The sequence below is a fragment of the Mesoplodon densirostris genome, chromosome 11, assembly GCF_025265405.1.
Source record: "Mesoplodon densirostris isolate mMesDen1 chromosome 11, mMesDen1 primary haplotype, whole genome shotgun sequence".
NCBI lineage: Eukaryota > Metazoa > Chordata > Mammalia > Artiodactyla > Ziphiidae > Mesoplodon > Mesoplodon densirostris.
In genome coordinates this window covers 44,632,572-44,652,594 of record NC_082671.1, presented here as the reverse complement: position 1 = coordinate 44,652,594, position 20,023 = coordinate 44,632,572, and the positions used below count along the sequence as shown (strand labels likewise).

General features: G+C 49.7%; 1 protein-coding gene across 1 annotated transcript; it reads left to right on the top strand.

Moving 5' to 3' along the window:
• The first annotated feature begins 18,192 nt into the window (after positions 1–18,192).
• On the top strand, positions 18,193–20,023 carry GPR182 (G protein-coupled receptor 182). Its single transcript, XM_060114104.1, has 2 exons — positions 18,193–18,302; positions 18,829–20,023. Exon 2 carries the CDS (start codon positions 18,845–18,847, stop codon positions 20,021–20,023), a length of 1,179 nt encoding a protein of 392 aa, XP_059970087.1. The 5' UTR covers positions 18,193–18,302; positions 18,829–18,844.

Sequence of the window (20,023 nt, the reverse complement as noted above, 5' to 3'; positions counted from 1 at the left end):
AAGACTAAGTCCCTCACAGCCTCTCTAGGATTAGAAGGGGAAGGCAAACGAGAATAAGGTCTCTCCTGATGAAGTGGTTCCCTGGGCCTGAAAGGTGTTCAGGAGAACAGCAGGGGTGTCTGATCTCAGAGGCAAGGAGAGGGGACAAGAAGGGAATGGGGGCGACACAGGCAATGGTGAGACATCTCCCAGATGCTGGACCAACTGTTGGAAGGACTCACACAAAGCTGGTCTAACGGTTGTTCCCCTTTCACTCTGTGAAGATGCCCTGCCCACAGCCCTGGGTGCCCGGCTACATTGCCCTCTGCCCCTCCTGTGCTGAGTGAAGCCCTGCCTGCCCGGCACCACACCCGGAATCCAGACCATTCAGACCCTGAGAAAAGACTGATTTGAGCAGGGATCATGGGGTGGGGTGTGCGAACCTCCCCCGATCAGGGAGTGCTGTAAAGCCCAATAATTGGAAAGAATCAGGTCAGTTGTATCAGGGTGACGATGGAGAAGAGGAGGGAGCTGCCCCCTCAGGAGATGTCAGAAATGACCAGAGGCTGGACCCCAGAACAGCTGTGCATGCAGGGACTTTCACCGTGAGGTGGAGGATACCATTCAGTAACGGGCGTCGACCCATCAGGGGCACAGAGCTGGTGAGTGGGACAGAGACAGAAGGAGCCGGGTTCAGTGCGCTGGGCATCTCCTGACCGTCCACATTTACCACAGCTCCGACTGGTAAGTAAGGAAATACGAGAGGCACTGGGAGGGAAGGAGAGGCTTCCCCAAGCAAACAGAGGCTCCAGTGCCCCTGGAACACACCCCAGCAGCCAACAAAGACAGACAGGGGCACAGATTCAGCCTTTAGTGGTAACTGTCAAGTGCAGGGAGCTGACTGTCGTCCTGCAAGTGTTTGCCCCTCAGGTGGGAGTTGGCAGCAGTAATAGAAAGGCTCGTCTTGCAGAAACCAGCCTGTGCCTGCTTCCTGCGTGACCACCAGGACCCTCCTACAGGGGCTTCCCAAAGGGTGAGGACGAAGAAGGCAAGGATGAAGGACGGCACCCTGGAAACTGTCAGGAAGCTGGGGTGACATGCAAATCCTAGACAAACACAAACCCTGCTATGGGAGAAGGTCGTGGTTTCTTTACTCGGAAGAAACAAGAGGGTTTTTTCCTCAGTGACCACAAATTCCTTCAACCATAAACTCCCAAGGGGCCATGCAGAAGACATGTCCCAGCCCTTATGCCATCTGCTTCCTTTTTGTGAATCCTGAAAGTAATATGATGGTTTGCGGGGGTCTCAGGAGCTTCAGACTACATTCCAGGTGGAAACAACCCCAGGAAGGTCAGGAGAGAGCAGTAAGAGAAAGGAGCCTCGGGTGACACTCACTCACCTGGGAGCTGCAGGGATCAGAAGAAGAAATCCTTCAGCGGCTACCTTGTCAGGGAGACTCACTCACAAAAATCTCTGCACCTTATGTTCTGGGAAGGGCAGTTGGGCCAGATTCCAGGACAACACCTGTGACCCTCATGTGAGCTGGAGCTGACGCACACATCCCCCGGCGTAGCCCAACAGCATCTCAGTGGGGACCACTGTCAAGCTTAAGGCCATCTCCCACCCACTCCCTCTTCTCCACCCAGGACGAGTCCTCTGAACAGGGGGAGGTGTAGGTAACAACTGGGGGAGCTGGAAGGGGTAGAGAGTAAGGGCTAACTGTGCAAGCTTGTTTCCGTCTCTACATGTACGCAGTTCCACTGTCTGGAGTGGAGACCCAAAAATGTAGAAACAGACCAGGGTCTTCAGGTGTTGAAGATCTGGTGCTCAGAGGGGATGAGGGTTACAGGTGGGGAGTCACTGACCCTATGTGACTCACAAAGGGCCAGGACAGCCGAGGGAAAGAGTGACAGCAGCTTCCTTGTGGCACTCCCCTGGACCCTCATAGCATGGGTTCCAGTCCCTGCACAGGTCCATCAGACAAGACCTAGCTCCCTCTCCAAGGAAGGCAGCCTGGAAGGAGGAGAAATGGGGCTCTGCTGAGGGTCTAGGCTGAGGACATGGGCTGGTGTGCATTGCACTTCTTTTTCAATGCATTTGTTGTTCCATCTTGTCTGAATTGGGGCCCTTGAGTCACAGTCCACACTGTGGGCCGTGGAACCCATCTCAGTGTAACCCTTGCCTCCCCACCCCTGTGTAGGACCAGCAAGGAGGGCCAGGGGTTTTAATCTCACAAGTTCTCTGACATTCTGGAGAGGATTCCTGGAGGTGAGTCCAAACCTCCTGAACACATACCCCCAAGGCGTAAAGTGAATCAATGATGCTTTATTTGATTTCAGTGTGTTTGGAATCTGGCTCTGTGTGTTTCTCTCTGTGTGTGTATAAATAAAAATATGAAAATCTGGGGTCTTCAGATCAAGTATGAAACTCTAGCTTTGCATTTAAGAGGTAGACATGATAGACCTTGAGGGGCTGACATGACAGCCTTGAAGGACTCAGAGATCCTTGAGGAAACTCCTAGCCATCTTTATCTCTTCAGCAGCCCCCTGTCTGACATCAAGTGCTCACTACAGGCTTGAGTTTCAGTGGCCCTGCAACTTTCGAACTCACTCTCTGCTCAAAAATTGTGATACTGTTCTATAACATAAGGTTCCCCTAAAGACTCCATACCCTCGACTTTGAACAAAAGGAGAAAAAAGTTCAAGTTTTTTAGGTGACACTTGGAGAGGTCCCTCGCACTCCAATTTGTACTCAGCCCAGAAATCTGTATGATTTTGAACAGATGCCTTCTCCACTGAGTCCATACTCAGACCATCATGAGAAGAGTGGACACATAAAGAGTCGGGGTCTCAGGAAGCACTGGGACATCAAGGGAATTCCTGCCCTGCACACAGTAGGTGCTCAGTAAAGATTAGCAGAAAACATAAATAAGACTGGGGTCCAGAAGTGACTCCCACTCTCCTCCACTGGAGGGTCGGGGGAGGGGATCTGCACCAGGGGACCCGGAGGTTGGCAGAGGATGGACGGTGGTGACTCTAAAGGAGGGAACAGAGGGAGGACCACAGAGAGAGGTTTCTGGTGAGAGGGAAACTAGATGCCCCCAGGGAAGGGTCTGGGCCCTGCCTGTCCCTTAGACACCTCTCCTTGTTTGTCCATCCTGTGTCTAACCCTGGGAACCCAGGTCACTTGAGAAGCCCCAGAAAGACACATTAGCCCCTCACTTCTGTGGATGAAGGGATGACCCCACTTCCCTCTTCCAATCCCTCCTCAGGTCACCCCACTCACCCCTTCTCCTCTGTGAGGTCACCTGACTCTTCTTCTTGTAGGCACACACCCACTGCTGCCCAAGGCCTCGGTCCCAATCACTGGGCCTGCGTAAACTTTTCAACTTTTATTTTCAGGAAAATATAATCAATGGAAATGCATGGTTTCAAGACAAAACAAAAATTGGTTTCTGTGCCCTCTGTCAGGACCCCTACTGAGGACAGCCCTTTCCAGCCAAGGTCTGCTGAGTTGGCACCTAGGCTGATGTGTCAGGCTGGTGGTCACCCTCCACACACACCCCTGTCTACAGGTATCTTCGGGGGGGAGGGACCTTTACCTCCCCCAGACCACTTTTATCCCGTGGGAGGGCGAGACTGGCCAGGGCCAAGGAACACCCAGAAGAGGTGGACAGGGGCAGAGGGTGGGGGGCCGAGACACTGCCAGCTGCTCACACCCTCCCCAAAGTGTGGACTTATCACAGCTGCATGTGGGTCGTGAGGCACTGAGAGGCCACTCAAGGAACAGGACACAGACGTGAGCTATTGACCCCTGTTCCTCAGCCACAAAACGTGTTCCTTTCTTCCTAATATCCCCAGAATCCTAAGTAATGTCCCAAGAGAAGCCTGAGGAGGAGGTGGGGACTGAGGTGGGATGGGTGTTCCCAGTGACATGAGAACCCCTCTCTCCACTTTATTTCCCTCCCTCTGATGCATCCCCTCCCCACACAGTCCCCAACTCCCCCTTACCATGCACCCCAGTCTTTGGTTATAAAAAACAAGGAATGTCACTCATCATCCGGTTCTACAAGTATTAAGTCATTAGTCACTACATTGCTGACCTACAATATACCTTGAAAGGAATTCAGAACAAAGATCAGGATGAGGAGCTCTGCTCTGGGAAAATAGTGAACAGGCCCTTAGATAGAAACATTTCTGGTGAAATTCTTTATTACCATGGAATCTTGCATGTTTCCATACTTACGAAAGCACTAAAATCATTATCTGAGTTATCTGTTCCTTGTGACTAGGAGAAACCTTCTACCTAGATGTATGCTTGATTGCACATACCCCTCGACCAAAATCACAGAGGTGCTGGTTTCTCCTTCTGCCTCTTCGGGGCAGGTCCTCAGAGGTATCTGAGAGGCTCTACCCTGGGCCATAGTACTCAGGAAGACACTAAATCAACTCAACTCACAGCTCTTACATTGTGGGTTTGTTTTTTTTTTCTAGTTGATGGTTTCAGGGCCTTAGCAGGCCTTGGGGATCTCCAGTAGATCACTGAATCAATCACGAAGGCGGGCAATTAGCTCATGGGGAGATAGATGACCATGCCATCACGGCCAGGTGAGTATTGGATCTGGGGGTGGCAGGCGTCAGGGCATGATCCATGCAGTCCCACATGAGGAGATATTCTCAGGTCATCTTGGCTTCAGTATTTCAATTGACTTCATGACTATCCAGAAGGAGACGCCATACAAATATATCCTCACTTCCCAACCCTCCCACTTTTAGATCAACTTCAGGAAAAAGTTTCTAAAAGGTTCTTGGTCCTGCCAAATCATGTTACAAATCATTCAAGCAGTGTGTCCCACCTCTTACCCCAGGGTCACACTCCAGACTAAACCCCCTCTTGCTCTATTCCTGAGAATATGCGCACTGCATAAACTGAAGGTCTCTACAAACTCTAGAAATATACACACCTGAAAATCAACTTGCCATGAGTACGGGTATCTTCTATTTTTGGCTTCAGTTTTCTCTCCAGATAACAAGGGGTTCCAATGAGACACTGGTCCCCACGTCTACCAAGCCTGGATACTTTCCTTATGTTACAAGTTGACCACACGAGACTGTGGGGATGGAGTTCATGTTCCCATTGTGTGGGTGAGTCAGAGCCCGAAGGATAGACCTGAGACTGGAAGAGGTGCTAATGATGGACCCAGGCTTCCAGACAAGAGTTTGCTTCACTCCCCAAGGTCCACAGCTCACTCATCTAAGGACAGGAATGTCTCTCCATAGAGTACCTTGACCTCTGGGATGGCCTGATCCTATGCAGCCTGGAAACTTCGAGAAAGCACCTCAGTACTGGACATAGCTGTCTTGACCAGGCTTGATCATAGTTATTTTCACCCCAAAGTAGAGCGCTCTCTCCTGCAAGGGACACAGGGAGAGGGGCAAGGACTTCAGAGGTCTTGCAAAACAAAACACAAAAATGCACCAAAAAACAAAGTCACCCAATTAAACTGTGTTGGGTAACTGGAAACCTCTGGAAAGTTGTAAAGTATAGAAGCCAGGAGAAGAAATGTTATGATGATGGTATTACTTCTGTGTAAAATTTGAATATATTTCCAAATATTTTACAAACTTATAATTCTTAGCACTAAATCCTACCAATTATGAGGCAAGGCACCAGTTAAATGCTATCTCCTCTTCTTCCCCTCACCTCTAATCAAACACCAAACTAGGCACAATTTACCTTTCCCATATTCCTCAGTCCCTTCTCTCCCCTCTCCCACCTGCGTAACCCCCTGGACATCGTTCCTCTAAGGAACATCACCTTGCCTGTGGACGCAGCTCCACACAATTAAAAGCGCCCTCTCCCTGCAGCCCGTGGAGTCTCTCCCACAGATATGATTAAGTAGCTCCCTGGATAAATGGCTTCATGGGGTACACCCCCCACAGGGCTCCCAGAACCTAAATACCACAGCAGTTGAGCACATGGATGGGCTTCACAGCCAAATAATATCAGTTCCAATTCTGCCTCCGACACTTGGTGACTGTGGACCCTCACGCAAGGCAGGAATATGTTGAATCAAACTCCTTAGGCCTCGCACCCACCTGGACATCCAAAAGATAAAAGGGTTCTTCCCAGTGAAAGACCTACACAGAGCAGGAGAGAGGGACCTGGAAGGAAGGGCCTCTAATTCTCTGGGGACAGGAAACCCCTGTAAAAGGCTTCCCCAGAGCACAGAAGCAGGAGGACAGAGGAAGTGCATCCATCCCAGGCTAATAACTGAGGGGGTCTGAGAAGGCCTCAGCACTGTACTTGGACATGGAGAAGCTCCCACCAAAGAGAGACACCCGGCCCAACACTGGAGATATTGACGTCACGGCCCCTCGCCTTCCACACTAGGGGCAGCAGACTCAGGGTCACCTTGACCACCCCCAACAGGTTCATGTCCAGTATCTTCATGAAGCTCTGTTTGGTCAGCCACTCATTGGGTGCGGTGGGCATGGAGATGCTGGCTTTATTCACCAGGCCCCAGAGTCCTGGGAACTGTGAGGGTGAGAGGGCAACACCGTGCTGGGCCCATAAGTGAGGACCCAGCTGAGGTTACAAGTCACCTTCCACCCAGTGAGGACTTTAGGAGAGGGGCTGCAGGGGGAACGGCTGGAACAGAGACCAACATGCTGCCTGCGGGTTTGGGGAGACGAGACCCTGTAAGCGGTTGGAGGACAGAAGGTGCGCCGCCCCCCTGACTCAGTCTTCACGCTCAGCCCACTGCCTGGTGACAAGCGGCAAGCACCCCAGGTTGGATGAAGGCCGGGACTGAGGCTGAGGAAATCTAGTGGGTCCATAGTCTGGAACTCGGAGGGTGAAGTTTTGGGTTTTCACAGCCCATGTTGTCTTTGCAGACATTATCAATATTCACCTACATTTTTAGATTTTCTGACAGCTGCAGGACTGAGTGCCCAACAGCTAGTATGAGGGAAAGAGAGGGAAACAGAGAGAGACAAGGAGGAAGGGAGGGGAAGAGAGGATTAAAAGATAAGGGATAAAAGACAAAAACAAAAAGATGAGTAATATCTGGGTGGAGATTGGCTGGGTAAAACAGACCTGAAATCCCAGGTTTGGGAGAACATGTTGACAGGCCTGGTATTGACCTCTAGGGCCTGGCCTTGAAATACCCGCATCAATACTGAGCAATGTTCCTGCAGGAATCTGGGGAATTCCATGGGGCAGGCTTTCAGGGGGAGGCAGGGCCGCCTCTATTAACCACCCTCCCCCAAGTCGGAATTTACACTTTGCCCCAGAAAAACCCACCCTCTCCTCCCACCCAAGGAGGCCACTCTGGCCCTAAGCCCCTCTATTCACAGGTCACCCAGCTTCCTGGAAACCTCTCTGCAAGACTCAGAGACATGTACCAAGAATTTAAAGACTTAACCAACTAACAGAACTCAGAGCAGAAAAGCAGGGTCAGAGGACTTGGGTGCAGGGTTTGGAATTATTAATACACAGAGTTAGTCCCTCCCCTGCTCTGTACCAAGTCAGCCCTTGTAGGAATGTATATTCTCCCACCATATTTGACACCAAAGACCCAATCAACATACAGGGTTATATTATTGTACAACATGAGATATGTAGCCAATATTTTGTAATAACTGTAAATGGAATGTAACCTTTAAAAATTGTAAAAAAAATTTTTTAAGGCAAAAACAAACCAAAAAACCAACCAAACAAACAAAAATATACATGGTTATAGACTAGAAAATTTGGTAAATAAATTTTACCAAGACGACATTTACGTTCAACCCAATGAATAAAATCTAGGAAACCATTACATATTATATCATGATGTACTGCTTTAGTAAGTAATGTTACTCTAAAGGATACAATATTCCATTATTAAAAATTATGTTTTTGAAATTTTTCTATTATATTGTAAAATTTATTAACTTCTTTTAATGAGAAGAATTAAGATACCACTATATGCAAAATATAATACCATGTATGTCAAAATATTATCAGTACTTATCTCTGGGTGGTGAGATTTTGGGTGAGTTTGGTTTTCATCCCTGTACTTTTCCATTTCCACAATGATCATGTTTTATATTTATACTAAGATAAAAGAAATTAATGTTCTTTCCCTCACCAATAAAAAAAAGACAGAACTGTAGTGAACAAAAAATAAAAAAAGAAAAAGAAAAAGAGAAAGTGACTAGTTTTCTGACCTTCCTTAGACAAGTCCTGACAGCTCAGTGTCGACATCTGAAAAATGCGTGACATTTAAACACAAGTCGGATGACTAGGGGTCACCAGCAAGAACATGATCAAGTGCTGAGAACTCAGCTCACCTCCAGTGCTGCCCCCCAGCCCCCCATGCAGCTTTCCAGCCAGAGTGCCCATCTCCACCCCTCCTCCAGCATCTGCGCCCTGATTCCCCTGGTCACTCAGCATCAAGAAACCCAGACCTCGGGCTTCCCTGGTGGCTCAGTGGTTGAGAGTCCGCCTGCCGATGTAGGGGACACGGGTTCGTGCCCCGGTCTGGGAGGATCCCACATGCCGCAGAGCGGCTGGGCCCGTGAGCCATGGCCGCTGAGCCTGCGCGTCAGGAGCCTGTGCTCCGCAATGGGAGAGACCACAACAGTGAGACGCCCGCGTACCACAAAAAAAAAAAAAAAAAAAAAAAAAAGAAACCCAGACCTCCTACCGACAGTGGAGGGGACACCAGACAGGAAGTCTGCAAGGACACATTCTCATCAGGGAAAACTCTCCCCCAGGCTGCAGAGCCTCAAGGTTGCAAGGTGGGTGTGGGATGGAAGAGGCTTGGCTGGTAAGCTAGGTGAGGAGAAGAACACAGGGAGGACTTCAAGTCCTGGAAAACACCTTGGGAATCTTCTCCAGGCAGCTGTCAAGGGGTCTCCACTTCACAGAGAGGAGTTAGACTTGAGAAATATGGGTGGTACCTCTGTCCCCCACACGCTCCTTCACCCACTCAGTGGCCACAGCGATGCTCTCAGTCTTGGTGACGTCCAGCATCACTGTCTCCAGCCTGTCTGACGTCTGGCCCTTCAGCTGCTGGGCCCCCTGCACCATCAGACATGCATCCAGGACCCTCAAGCCTCGCAGGTCCAGCTGCCTGGCCAGCAGGTTCCCGAAGTCCGAGTCACAGCCCGTGATGAAGACGAACTTGTCCTGGAGGTGGCTCACCACCTGCCTCTCCCGGTACCAGCGCAGGAGGTATTACAGGCCCAAGAGGACTGCCAGGTACAGCCACATGGCTTTGCAGGGGACAGACACAGGCAGGCTGGGGTGAAACTTGAGTCAGGCTAGTGTTCAAACTGGAGGACTAAAGAACACACATGATGTTGGTTGGCCAACCAGCCTCCAGGCTCTCTGGCATGGAGTCCTCAAGATTTTCCTGTTCACCCTCTTTAGAGACTTCTGGATTTAGTGAAATCCAGAAGTTCCAGGTTAAGCCTGAAGCAATGGTTTCATGTTAATGAAGCCACACGGACTGTGCTGTGTGTGCTGAATTCTAGAGAATTGCTGCCTCAGATCCCCCCGAGGGCAAGGGTTGAGTCTCATCTTCTTGTATTTCCAGGACCTGGCAGTGCCTAGCATCTGACAGAGATGAATGAACGATCACCGCAACATCCTCTTCCACCCTCCTTTTCCCCTGCATTTCTTTTTTTTTTTTTAATTTATTTAAATTTATTTATTTTTGGCTGCATTGGGTCTTCGTTGCTGTGTGCGGGCTTTCTCTAGTTGTGGCGAGCGGGGGTTGCTCAGCAGTTGTGGCGCACGGGTTTAGCTGCTCCGCGGCATGTGGGATCTTCCCAGGCCAGGGATCGAACCCGTGTCCCCCGCATTGGCAGGCAGATTCTTAACCACTGTGCCACCAGGGAAGTCCCTCCCCTGCATTTCTTACCTTGTCTGACAAGATGAAATTCCCCGAAGCCTCCATCTCCCTCATCTTTATAATGGGGGAGGGGAACCCAGATGACTTCAGTGAGTCCTCTCAACTCCAGCTCTCCAGGAGTCTAAGAATCCATATGTTGTCATCAAAATAGTGAAACTTTAGGAAGTTGGGGCCTCAGGAAGCACTGGAAAATTCAAGGGGAATTTCTGTCCAGCACACATTAGGTGCTCAAGATGAGTTAGTAGAAACAATAAATCTGGAATCAGAAAGGGAATGTTAGCACATCTACAGAGACCCAGGGAAGGTGCTTCGGGTCAGGAGGTGGGGGAATCTGAGTGAGGAACAGAAGAAAGGGGAAGGATGGAAAAGTGATGGGGTGGGGCGGAATACTGAGGCATTCCAGGAGGCTGCTGGGTGGGGCCGATTTTCCCTGGGGTAATGGTACCCAGGGCCCTTCCAGTCTCTCTCAGTCTCTCCAAGCTTCCTCTTCCTCAGACTATTGTACACGTCCCCACACACACTTTCCCAAGAGGGAAACCATGAGAGGAAACAGTTGTCCTTCATCTTGTGGAAGGCTAAGGGCTGGGAGCAAAGGCAACTCATCTTCCCTTTCTCAAGCCCTTTCCTAGATCATCCCACACATCTCTCAGCCTCCATAAAGGGGGCTTCTCCCCCAACCAAAAAATATCCCAGAACTCCCAGGGCTGAGTCCCCTTCATGGAAGTGTAGGTCCTACCCCATTTTCTTATCCTAGCCCCTATCTATGAGAAGCTCTTCTACTAGGGTGGTCATTTTTAACCTTTTGGACATCATGGACCCCCTTTTCTTTTTAATAAATTTATTTATTTGTTTTTATTTTGGGCTGTGTTGGGTCTTCGTTGCTGTGCATGGGCTTTCTCTAGTTGAGGCAAGCGGGGGCTACTCTTCCTTGCTGTGCGCGGGCTTCTCAATGTCATGGCTTCTCTTGTTGCAGAGCATGGGCTCTAGAGCGCAGGCTCAGTAGTTGTGGTGCACGGGCTTAGTTGCTCTGTGGCAACTAAGTTGTGGGATCTTCCGGGGTCGGGGATCGAACCCGTGTCCCCTGCATTGGCAGGTGGATTCTTAACCACTGTGCCACCAGGGAAGCCCCAACATGAACCCCTTTGAGCACCCAAGGAAGGCTCGAAGCCCCATAAAAACGACAACACAACAAGCAGGATTTTGTACATACTTTTCGGTGAGTTCACAGACCACCTAAAGCCATTAGGTGCCAGCATCCAGGTCAAGAATCCCTGCAATAAGAGTTTACTGAACTACTAGCAGAGAGATTCAGGCAAGTTGCTGAATCTCTCTGTGCCTCAGTTTCCTTGTCTACAATAGAACCCACACCTCATTGAGTTGTTGCAAGGATTAAATGAGGTGATACTTGGAAAGCACATTGCAGTCATGCCTGGCAAATGTAACAGTAATAGCTGTGAGCTATCACTGTTACTCCATCTCTTCTGTGGTGATTCATAGGGGCATTTGTGGTTCTTGACCTTCTGTGTAAGAAACACAACGTCAGATACTAAATAAAAGAGGAAACTGGGGCTTCCCTGGTGGCGCAGTGGTTGAGAGTCTGCCTGCCGATGCAGGGGACACGGGTTCGTGCCCCGGTCCGGGAAGATCCCACATGCCGCAGAGCGGCTGGGCCCGTGAGCCATGGCCGCTGAGCCTGCATGTCTGGAGCCTGTGCTCCGCAACGGGAGAGTCCACAACAGTGAGAGGCCTGTGTACCGCAAAGAAAATAAAAAGAGGAAGCTGGTGTTGATCCAGCTCAGAGAGAAAAAAAAATGGTTAGTGTTGGTGGGACTAGGGAGAGGATCTCAAGGTCAATTCCAAAAAAAAAGGGATTTCTCCCTCCTCATCTCCAAGAAGTGGAAAAGGGGGCATGATTATGCCAAGCACTTTACATATACAATGTCATGTATCTCATACAGTAATCCTGCAAGGAAGCACCATTATCCTCATTTTACATATAAAGAAAGTGAGGCTCAGGAAGATAAAGTGACCTGCCCAAAGTCACACAGCTACTAAGTGGTAGGACAAGGTGTCAAAGCCAGGTCTGGTCCCCAAGCTAGTGTTCTCTCTACTGTCTCCAGGATGAGTGAGGGAGCAGGGAAGAGCCGAGCAGAGCAAGGATAGGGTCACTGGGCCACATCCATCTTTGGGGAGCCTGGGGAGCTCCCGATCTGGTGTTCCTGGGTAGACAAGGCTGCATCCCTGGTGTGGGGCAAAGCCACGGCAGGAGGGCAGAGCAACTTCCGAGGCTGGACTTGCCTTCTGCACTCAGTGAGCTTCTGGAAGCTCAGGCTGGGGAAGGAAGTGCAATGGTTGCCAAACTCCTCAGCCTTGACCTGTCCACAATCCACCTGTCCTCGCACACAAAGTAGGGTCCTTTGCCACACAAGCCAGGCAAGTGGGGCAATTCCTGGAACAGCCCACCCCACCCCTTCCTCCAGGGTCCAGACACAAGCTCTTGGCCCTCCTAACCCTGGGAAGCTGCCTCCCTTTATCTGTGCCTTCCAATAACTCCTTCCTGGTACCTTCCTTCCTTTCTGATTGTGATTACAATGTCTTGTCTATATTTTTGGGGGGAAAATGGTGGGGGGAGGGAGAGGAAGGAAAAAGAGTAAATTTCCAGGAATTGTTTTGCTGCTGCTGCCCCTGTTGCTTGGAGCAAAGCTGTTTGCCCCCCTCCTCCTGCCCAGGCTGGCAAGGAGCCTGGCCTCCCGCCCCTCCCTCTTTCCCTTCCTTCCAGTCTCTCTTTCCAGCTGCCTCCCTCCTCCCTCCAAAGAAAAACACCCACATGAAAACTGCAGAGCTATCACTCATTCCTTCCTGAGGGAGCAGCTTTCCCTCTGTGCCTCTGCCAGAAGGAGCCACCATCACTTCCTCTTGCTGCAAATACACATTGGGAGGCGGGGGCGGGTGGGGGGAGGGCTGGGGAGCAGGTGGAGGTAATGCGGCAGGGGGTGACGTCTCCACGTGGGAGGGAAAAGGTCCTGGGTAGAAGATTCAGAGACCCAGGACTGAGCCAGTAAAATGCAGTCTTGAGAGGAAGGGAAATGACCATGGGTCAGAATGTGTGGTCCCTGTGGAGAGAATAGAAGCCAGAACTAGGGTTTTTCTGGAGGGTGCTTGGTCCAGTAGAGCCTCCATCTGCATGGGTCAAAGGCATGGAGAAGGAAGTGAAAATTCTCAGAAGGCTCCTTACTGAAAAGAGATAGCCATAGGATGGAAACTGAGATCCGAAACAGAGAGAGTAGAACTGTCTGAAAAACCAAAGTAAACCACATTTTAAGGATTCCCTGGTGGTCCAGTGATTAGGACTCGGTGCTTTCACTGCTGGGGGCCTGGGTTCGATCCCTGGTCGGGCAACTAAGATCCCACAGGCCGCAAGGCATGGCAAAACACACACACACACACACACACACATTTTACATCGTCACAGCTCATCATGACAGATTTCTTGACCTAGGAGTTATCTGGTGTGTGAGTGGAAGTGTGACATAATAAATATTTGGTCTCTGCCTCCCAGTTCCTCACACAGAGCTCCTAAAATCCTTGTAATTTCCTGAGTGATGCAAGTGATAGGAGCACCTTACACAGAATTCCTAAACCCCTTGGAAATTCCTGAGTGATAGGAATGTCTTTTGTTCTAATGAGATGACTCTTGGTGGGCTCCAGGATGGCTTCAGGATGGGGGGCTGGTCACCAGAAAGACCAAGCCTTGATTAGAAGCTTAGAACTTTCAGCCTCACTCCCACCATCCTCTGGAAAGAAGAGTGGCGTTGGAGATTAAATTAATAATTGATCATGCCTATGTGATAAAGCCTCCATTAAAATTCCTAAACTATGAGGTTCAGAGAACTTCTGGGTTGGTGAACGCATCCAAGTGCCAGGAGGGTGGTGCATTCCAACTCCACAAGGACAGACCTTACCCTATGTACCTCTTTATCTGGTTGTTCATTTGTATCCTTTATAATAAAACAGTAAACATAAGCAGAAGCAAACTATCAAAATTGCCAGGAGGGGGGTTGTGGGAACACCTGTCTTTGCAGTCACATTGGACAGAAGTGTGGGTATCTAGGGGAACCCACTGATTGCATCTAAAGTAAGGAAAATCTTGTGAGACTGAGCCCTTAAACCTGTGGCATTGGACGTTAACTCCAGGTGGTTGGTGTCAGAATTGAATTAAACTACAGAACACTCAATTGATGTCTGGAGAGTTGGAAAACTGGTTGGTTTTGGGGAGAAAACTCTGCACATTTGGTGTCAGAAGTGTCATGAGTAGAGAAACAGTTTTTCTAGAGGAGGCTTTAAGAAAACTGAAAATTAAAAATATCCCCTTCCATGGAGATGGTTGGTGGTGATGGTTGCTCAACAATGTGAATGCACTTAATGCTACTGAACTGTATACTTTAAAATAGCCACAATGGTAAATTTGATGTTATGTTTATTTTACCACAATTTAAAAAGTCAATTAGCAGACTTTTAAAAAATCCCCTCCTTGAATGGATAAACAAAATGTGGTATATCCATGCAATGGAGTATTACCCAGCCACAAAAAGGAATGAAGCACAGATACAGGCTACAACACAGATGAACCTCAAAAATGTTATGCTAAGTGATGTAAATCAATGAAGTTAGAACACTCCCTCACACCACACACACACACAGACACACACAAACTCAAAATGGCTTAAAGACAAATGTTAAGACATGACACCATAAAACTCCTAGAAGAGAACACAGGCAAAACATTCTCTGACATAAATTGTAGCAATGCTTTCTTAGGTCAGTCTCTTAAGGCAATAGAAATAAAAGCAAAAATAAACAAATGGGACCTAATCAAACTTACAAGCTTTTGCACAGCAAAGGAAAGCATAAACAAAATGAAAAGACAACCTACGGAATGGGAGAAAATATTTGCAAATGATGCAACCAACAAAGGCTTAATTTCCAAAATATACCAACAGCTCATACAACTCAATAACAACAACAACAAAAACCCAATCAAAAAATGGGCAGAAGGGGACTTCCCTGGTGGTCCAGTGGTTAAGACTCTGTGCTTCCAATGCAGGGGGCATGGGTTCGATCCCTGGTGGGGGAACTAAGATCCCACATGCTGCATGGCACGGCTAATAAATAATAATAATAAATGGGCAGAAGACCGAGAGAGACACTTCTCCAAAGAAGATATACAGGGACTTCCCTGGTAGTGTAGTGGTTAAGAATCCGCCTGCCAAGGCAGGGGACATGGGTTCGAGCCCTGGTCTGGGAAGATCCCACATGCCGCAGAGCAACTAAGCCTGTGTGCCACAACTACTGAGCCTGCGCTCTAGAGCCTGGGAGCCACAACTACCGAGCCCGCGCACCTCAACTACTGAAGCCCACGCACCTAGAGCCCATGCTCTGCAACAAGAGAAACCACCGCAATGAGAAGCCCTCACACTGCAACGAAGAGTAGCCCCCACTCGCCTCAACTAGAGAAAGCCTGCGCAGAGCAACGAAGACCCAATGCAGCCAAAAATAAATAAATACATTTTTTTAAATAAATAAAAATCCTTTAAAAAAAAAAAGACATACAGATGGCCAATAGGCACATGAAAAATGCTCAACATTGCTAATTATCAGAGAAATTCAAATCAAAACTACAATGAAGGGGCTTCCCTGGTGGCGCAGTGGTTGGGAGTCCGCCTGCCGATGCAAGGGACACGGGTTCGTGCCCCGGTCCGGGAAGATCCCACATGCCGCGGAGCGGCTGGGCCCGTGAGCCATGGCCGCTGAGCCTGCATGTCCGGAGCCTGTGCTCCACAACGGGAGAGGCCACAACGGTGAGAGGCCCACATACCGCAAAAAAAAAAAAAAAAAAAAACTACAATGAAGTATCACCTCACACCAGTCAGAATGGCCATCATTAAAATGTCTACAAATAAAGTGAGAGAGTGGCATGGACATATATACACTACCAAATGTAAAATAGATAGCTAGTGGGAAGCAGCCATGTAGCACAGGGAGATCAGCTTGGTGCTTTGTGACCACCTAGAGGGGTGGGATAGGGAGGGTGGGAGGGAGGGAGATGCAAGAGGGAGGAGATATGGGGATATATGTATATGTATAACTGATTCACTTTGTTATAAAGCAGAAACTAACACACCATTGTAAAGCAATTATACTCCAATAAAGATGTTAAGAAAAAAAAAAGTCTACAAATAATAAATGCTGGAGAGGATGTGGAGAAAAGGGAACACTCCTACAAACACTGTTGGTGGGAATGTAAATTGGTGCAGCCACTATGGAAAACAGTATGGAGTTTCCTTAAAAAACTGAAAATAGAGTTGCCATATGATCCACCAATCCCACTCCTGGGCATATATCCGGATAAAACTATAATTTAAAAAGATGAATGCACCCCAATGTTCATAGCGGCACTATTCACAATAGCCAAGACATGTAAGCAACCTAAATGTCCATTGACAGATGAATGGATAAAGATGATGTGGTATATATGTGTGTGTGTGTGTGTGTGTGTGTGTATATGTCAGCCATAAAAAAGAAAGAAATAATGCCATTTGCAGCAACATGGATGGACCTAGAGATTATCATACTAAGTGCAGTGAGTCAGACAGAGAAAGATAAATACCATATGATATCACATGTGAATCTAAAATATGATACAAATGAACTTATTTACAAAACAGAAACAGACTCACAGACATAGAAAACAAATGTATGGTTACCAAAGGGGAAAGGCAGTGGGGGAGGGATAAATTAGGAGTTTGGGATTAGCAGATACAAACCACTGTATATAAAATAGATAAACAACAAGGTTCTACTGTATAGCATAGGGAACTATATTCAATATCTTATAATAAACCATGAAGGAAAAGAATATATATATATATATATATATATAACTGAACCACCTTGCTATACACCAGAAACTAACACAACATTGTAAATCAACTATATTTCAATAAAAAAATTTTTTTAACATTATGCTAAGTGAAAAAAAAACAGACACAAAGGTCACACGCATGATTTGACTGATATTAAATATCCTTAATAGGTAAATCCACAGAGACAGAAAGCAGAAGGGTGGTTACCTGTTGGCTGTCAGGGGCTGAGGGGAGAGGGGACTTGAGGCTGCATGCTTAATGGGTGTGGTGTTTTCTTTTGGGGTGATGAAAATATTTTGGAATTAGTTAGAAGTGGTGGTTGCACAACAATGTGAATACAAAATGCCATTAAATTGTAAACTCTAAAATAGTTAATATTGTCATAGGGATCTCACCTCGATTAAATTTAATCCCCTCCAGCCAGTACACCCCTGGCCCTACAGCCTACAAAACATGGGCCCAGCTCCAGGCGGTTCTGCTCTCTTTTTGCTGCTGCTGTGTGGCTTGTGTGAGACAGGCAACGTCTCTGGATAAGGAAGCCCATCCTTCCTCCCCACAGGGGTACCTCAGGGATCAAGTGACTAACTGAGGTGAAAGAGCTCTGAGAAGCAGGATGCTCTGCTGACACTTGATGCTCACCAACAACACAAAGCCGGGGGCTCCAAGCCTTCCCCTTGGCTTGGAGGGAGAGAGAAGCCTGGTGTCTGTCTGTCTTCTCTCTCTCTCCCTCTCTCTCTCCTCCACACTTGGCCAGAGCAGTATGAGCTGTAGCAGGGAGAATGCTGTTCTCCTTCCCCTCCCCATCCAGGAGTCTCCCCGAAGCTCAACACAGCCCCTTCGCCACCCACATTCAGTCTACCTCTCTCTCCAGATTCTCACCTCAGATCACAAAGTGAAGGCTGGGGGAATGGCAGGGGTGGCCATTCAGCAAAAGAGCCAGAGTGATTACGTCTGAATAATTTTCAGGTTTATTTTAGCCCTCCCACCCCCATCCAGTTCTGCTTCAGCAGGTACCAAGACATACAGGGGAGAGTGGGATGCCAATCCCATTTATCGGGTGGAAAATACATACATACGTAAAGCATTAGCACGTCGCTTTGATGGCTCACTTCATTCTTGCAGACACACCCGTATTAGTAGATACTATTGCTGCCCCATTTTTCAGAGGAGAGAACTGAGGCTTAAAGAGGTAAATTCACACAGCCACAGGAGTCTGGAATTTAACGCTTGCAGCCTGACTCCTCCCTGTCACCGCTACACTGGATGTTTCGCTGTGACTTCCCCTCTAACTGGATTGGGGGAAGGCAGGAAAAACCCCGACCCTCTCCCACAGAGCCTCAGCCAGTGATACTGCTTCCCGGATGAGAAGGGCGGCCCTGAAGCCCGCAGCAAAGCCAGCCCCACGGCCACTGTCCCTCCAGCCTCCCCGCAGCTCCACAGCAGTCCAGACCTGCCGGCCCTCCAGGACCGGAGGTGCTCCCAACAGGGAAACTCAGGTGAGTGTTGCCCTCTCTCAGGGAAGAAGGCAGTGGAGTTTGGAGATGATTGGCTTTCCTGCATGATCCACAGATGTTCCCAGGGATGAACTGGAGGTGTGTGTGTCTGTGTCTGTGTTTGTGTATGTGTGTCCCATACACAAGGCCCAAATAGCAAGACAGAGCAAGAGCCCCTAAGGAAGGCCTGTGTGAAAGGGCCAAAGGGTGAAGTGCCAGGAGAGAAGTGGAGGTTGAGCCCATCTGGGCTGGAGGAGGGCGGGACTGGCCGGGCCGGGGAGAAAGCGTTTGGCCTCTGGTCTCTCCCACCACTGAGACCCCTTAACAAAACATTTCTGTTCGTGGGTTAAAGCCGGCAGTGAGTCGTGTGCTGTTTATTCACGGTTTGAATGTTACACTTCCCTTTCTTGCCTCTTCAGACGCAGGATCTTTCCCCGAAGCCTCCTGGCCCCTGTGGCCTGCGACCTTGGGAACAGCAGGCTGCTTTCGAGGCCTCCTCTCTCTTCCAACCCTCCCTTCTCCCCACTAGGCACTCGCTGGTCCTCATGTCGGCCACGGGGCCCAGCGTGGCGCCCGCCAGCGAGGCGGGAGAGATCCACAACTGGACGGAACTGCTCCACTTCTTCAACCACACCCTGCCCGAGTGCCACATGGAGCTCAGCGAGAGCACCAAGCGCGTGGCCCTCTTCGTGCTCTACCTGGCCGTCTTCGTGGTCGGGCTGGTGGAGAATCTCCTGGTGATCTGCGCCAACTGGCGCGGGGCGGCCCGCGCAGGGCTGCTGCGCCTCTACGTCCTCAACATGGCCATCGCCGACCTGGGCATCGTCCTGTCTCTGCCCGTGTGGATGCTGGAGGTCACGCTGGACTACACGTGGCTCTGGGGCAGCTTCTCCTGCCGCTTCACTCACTACTTCTACTTTGCCAACATGTACAGCAGCATCTTCTTCCTGGTGTGCCTCAGCATCGACCGCTACGTCACCCTCACCAACGCCTCTCCCTCCTGGCAGCGCCACCAGCATCGAGGGCGGCGGGCCGTGTGCGCCGGGGTCTGGGTCCTCTCGGCCCTCATCCCGCTGCCCGAGGTGGTCCACATCCGGCTGGTGGAGAGCTTTGAGCCCATGTGCCTCTTCATGGCGCCCTTTGAAACGTACAGCACGTGGGCCCTGGCGGTGGCCCTGTCCACCACCGTCCTGGGCTTCCTGCTGCCCTTCCCTCTCATTGCGGTCTTCAACGTGCTGACGGCCTGCCGGCTTCGGCGGGCAGGACAGCCTGAGGGCCGGCGCCACTGCCTGCTGGTGTGTGCCTACATTGCCGTCTTTGTCACCTGCTGGCTGCCCTACCATGTGACCCTGCTGCTGATCACACTGCATGGGACCCACATCTCCCTCCACTGCTATCTGGCCCACCTGCTCTACTTCTTCTACGACATCATTGACTGCTTCTCCATGCTCCACTGCGTCGTCAACCCCATCCTGTACAACTTTCTCAGCCCGAGCTTCCGGGGCCGGCTGCTCAACGCTGTGGTCCATTACCTTCCCAAGGTCCAGGCCAGGGAGGGCAGACATGCTTCCTCCTCCTCCTCCTCCTCCACCCAGCATTCCATCGTCATCACCAAGGAGGGCAGCCAGCCCCCTGCAGCCAGCCCCCACCACCACCCAAGCCTGAACTTCCAGGCAGCAGACACCCCACCCACCTCTGCTCCTCGGGCTCTTATAGCCAGCTGA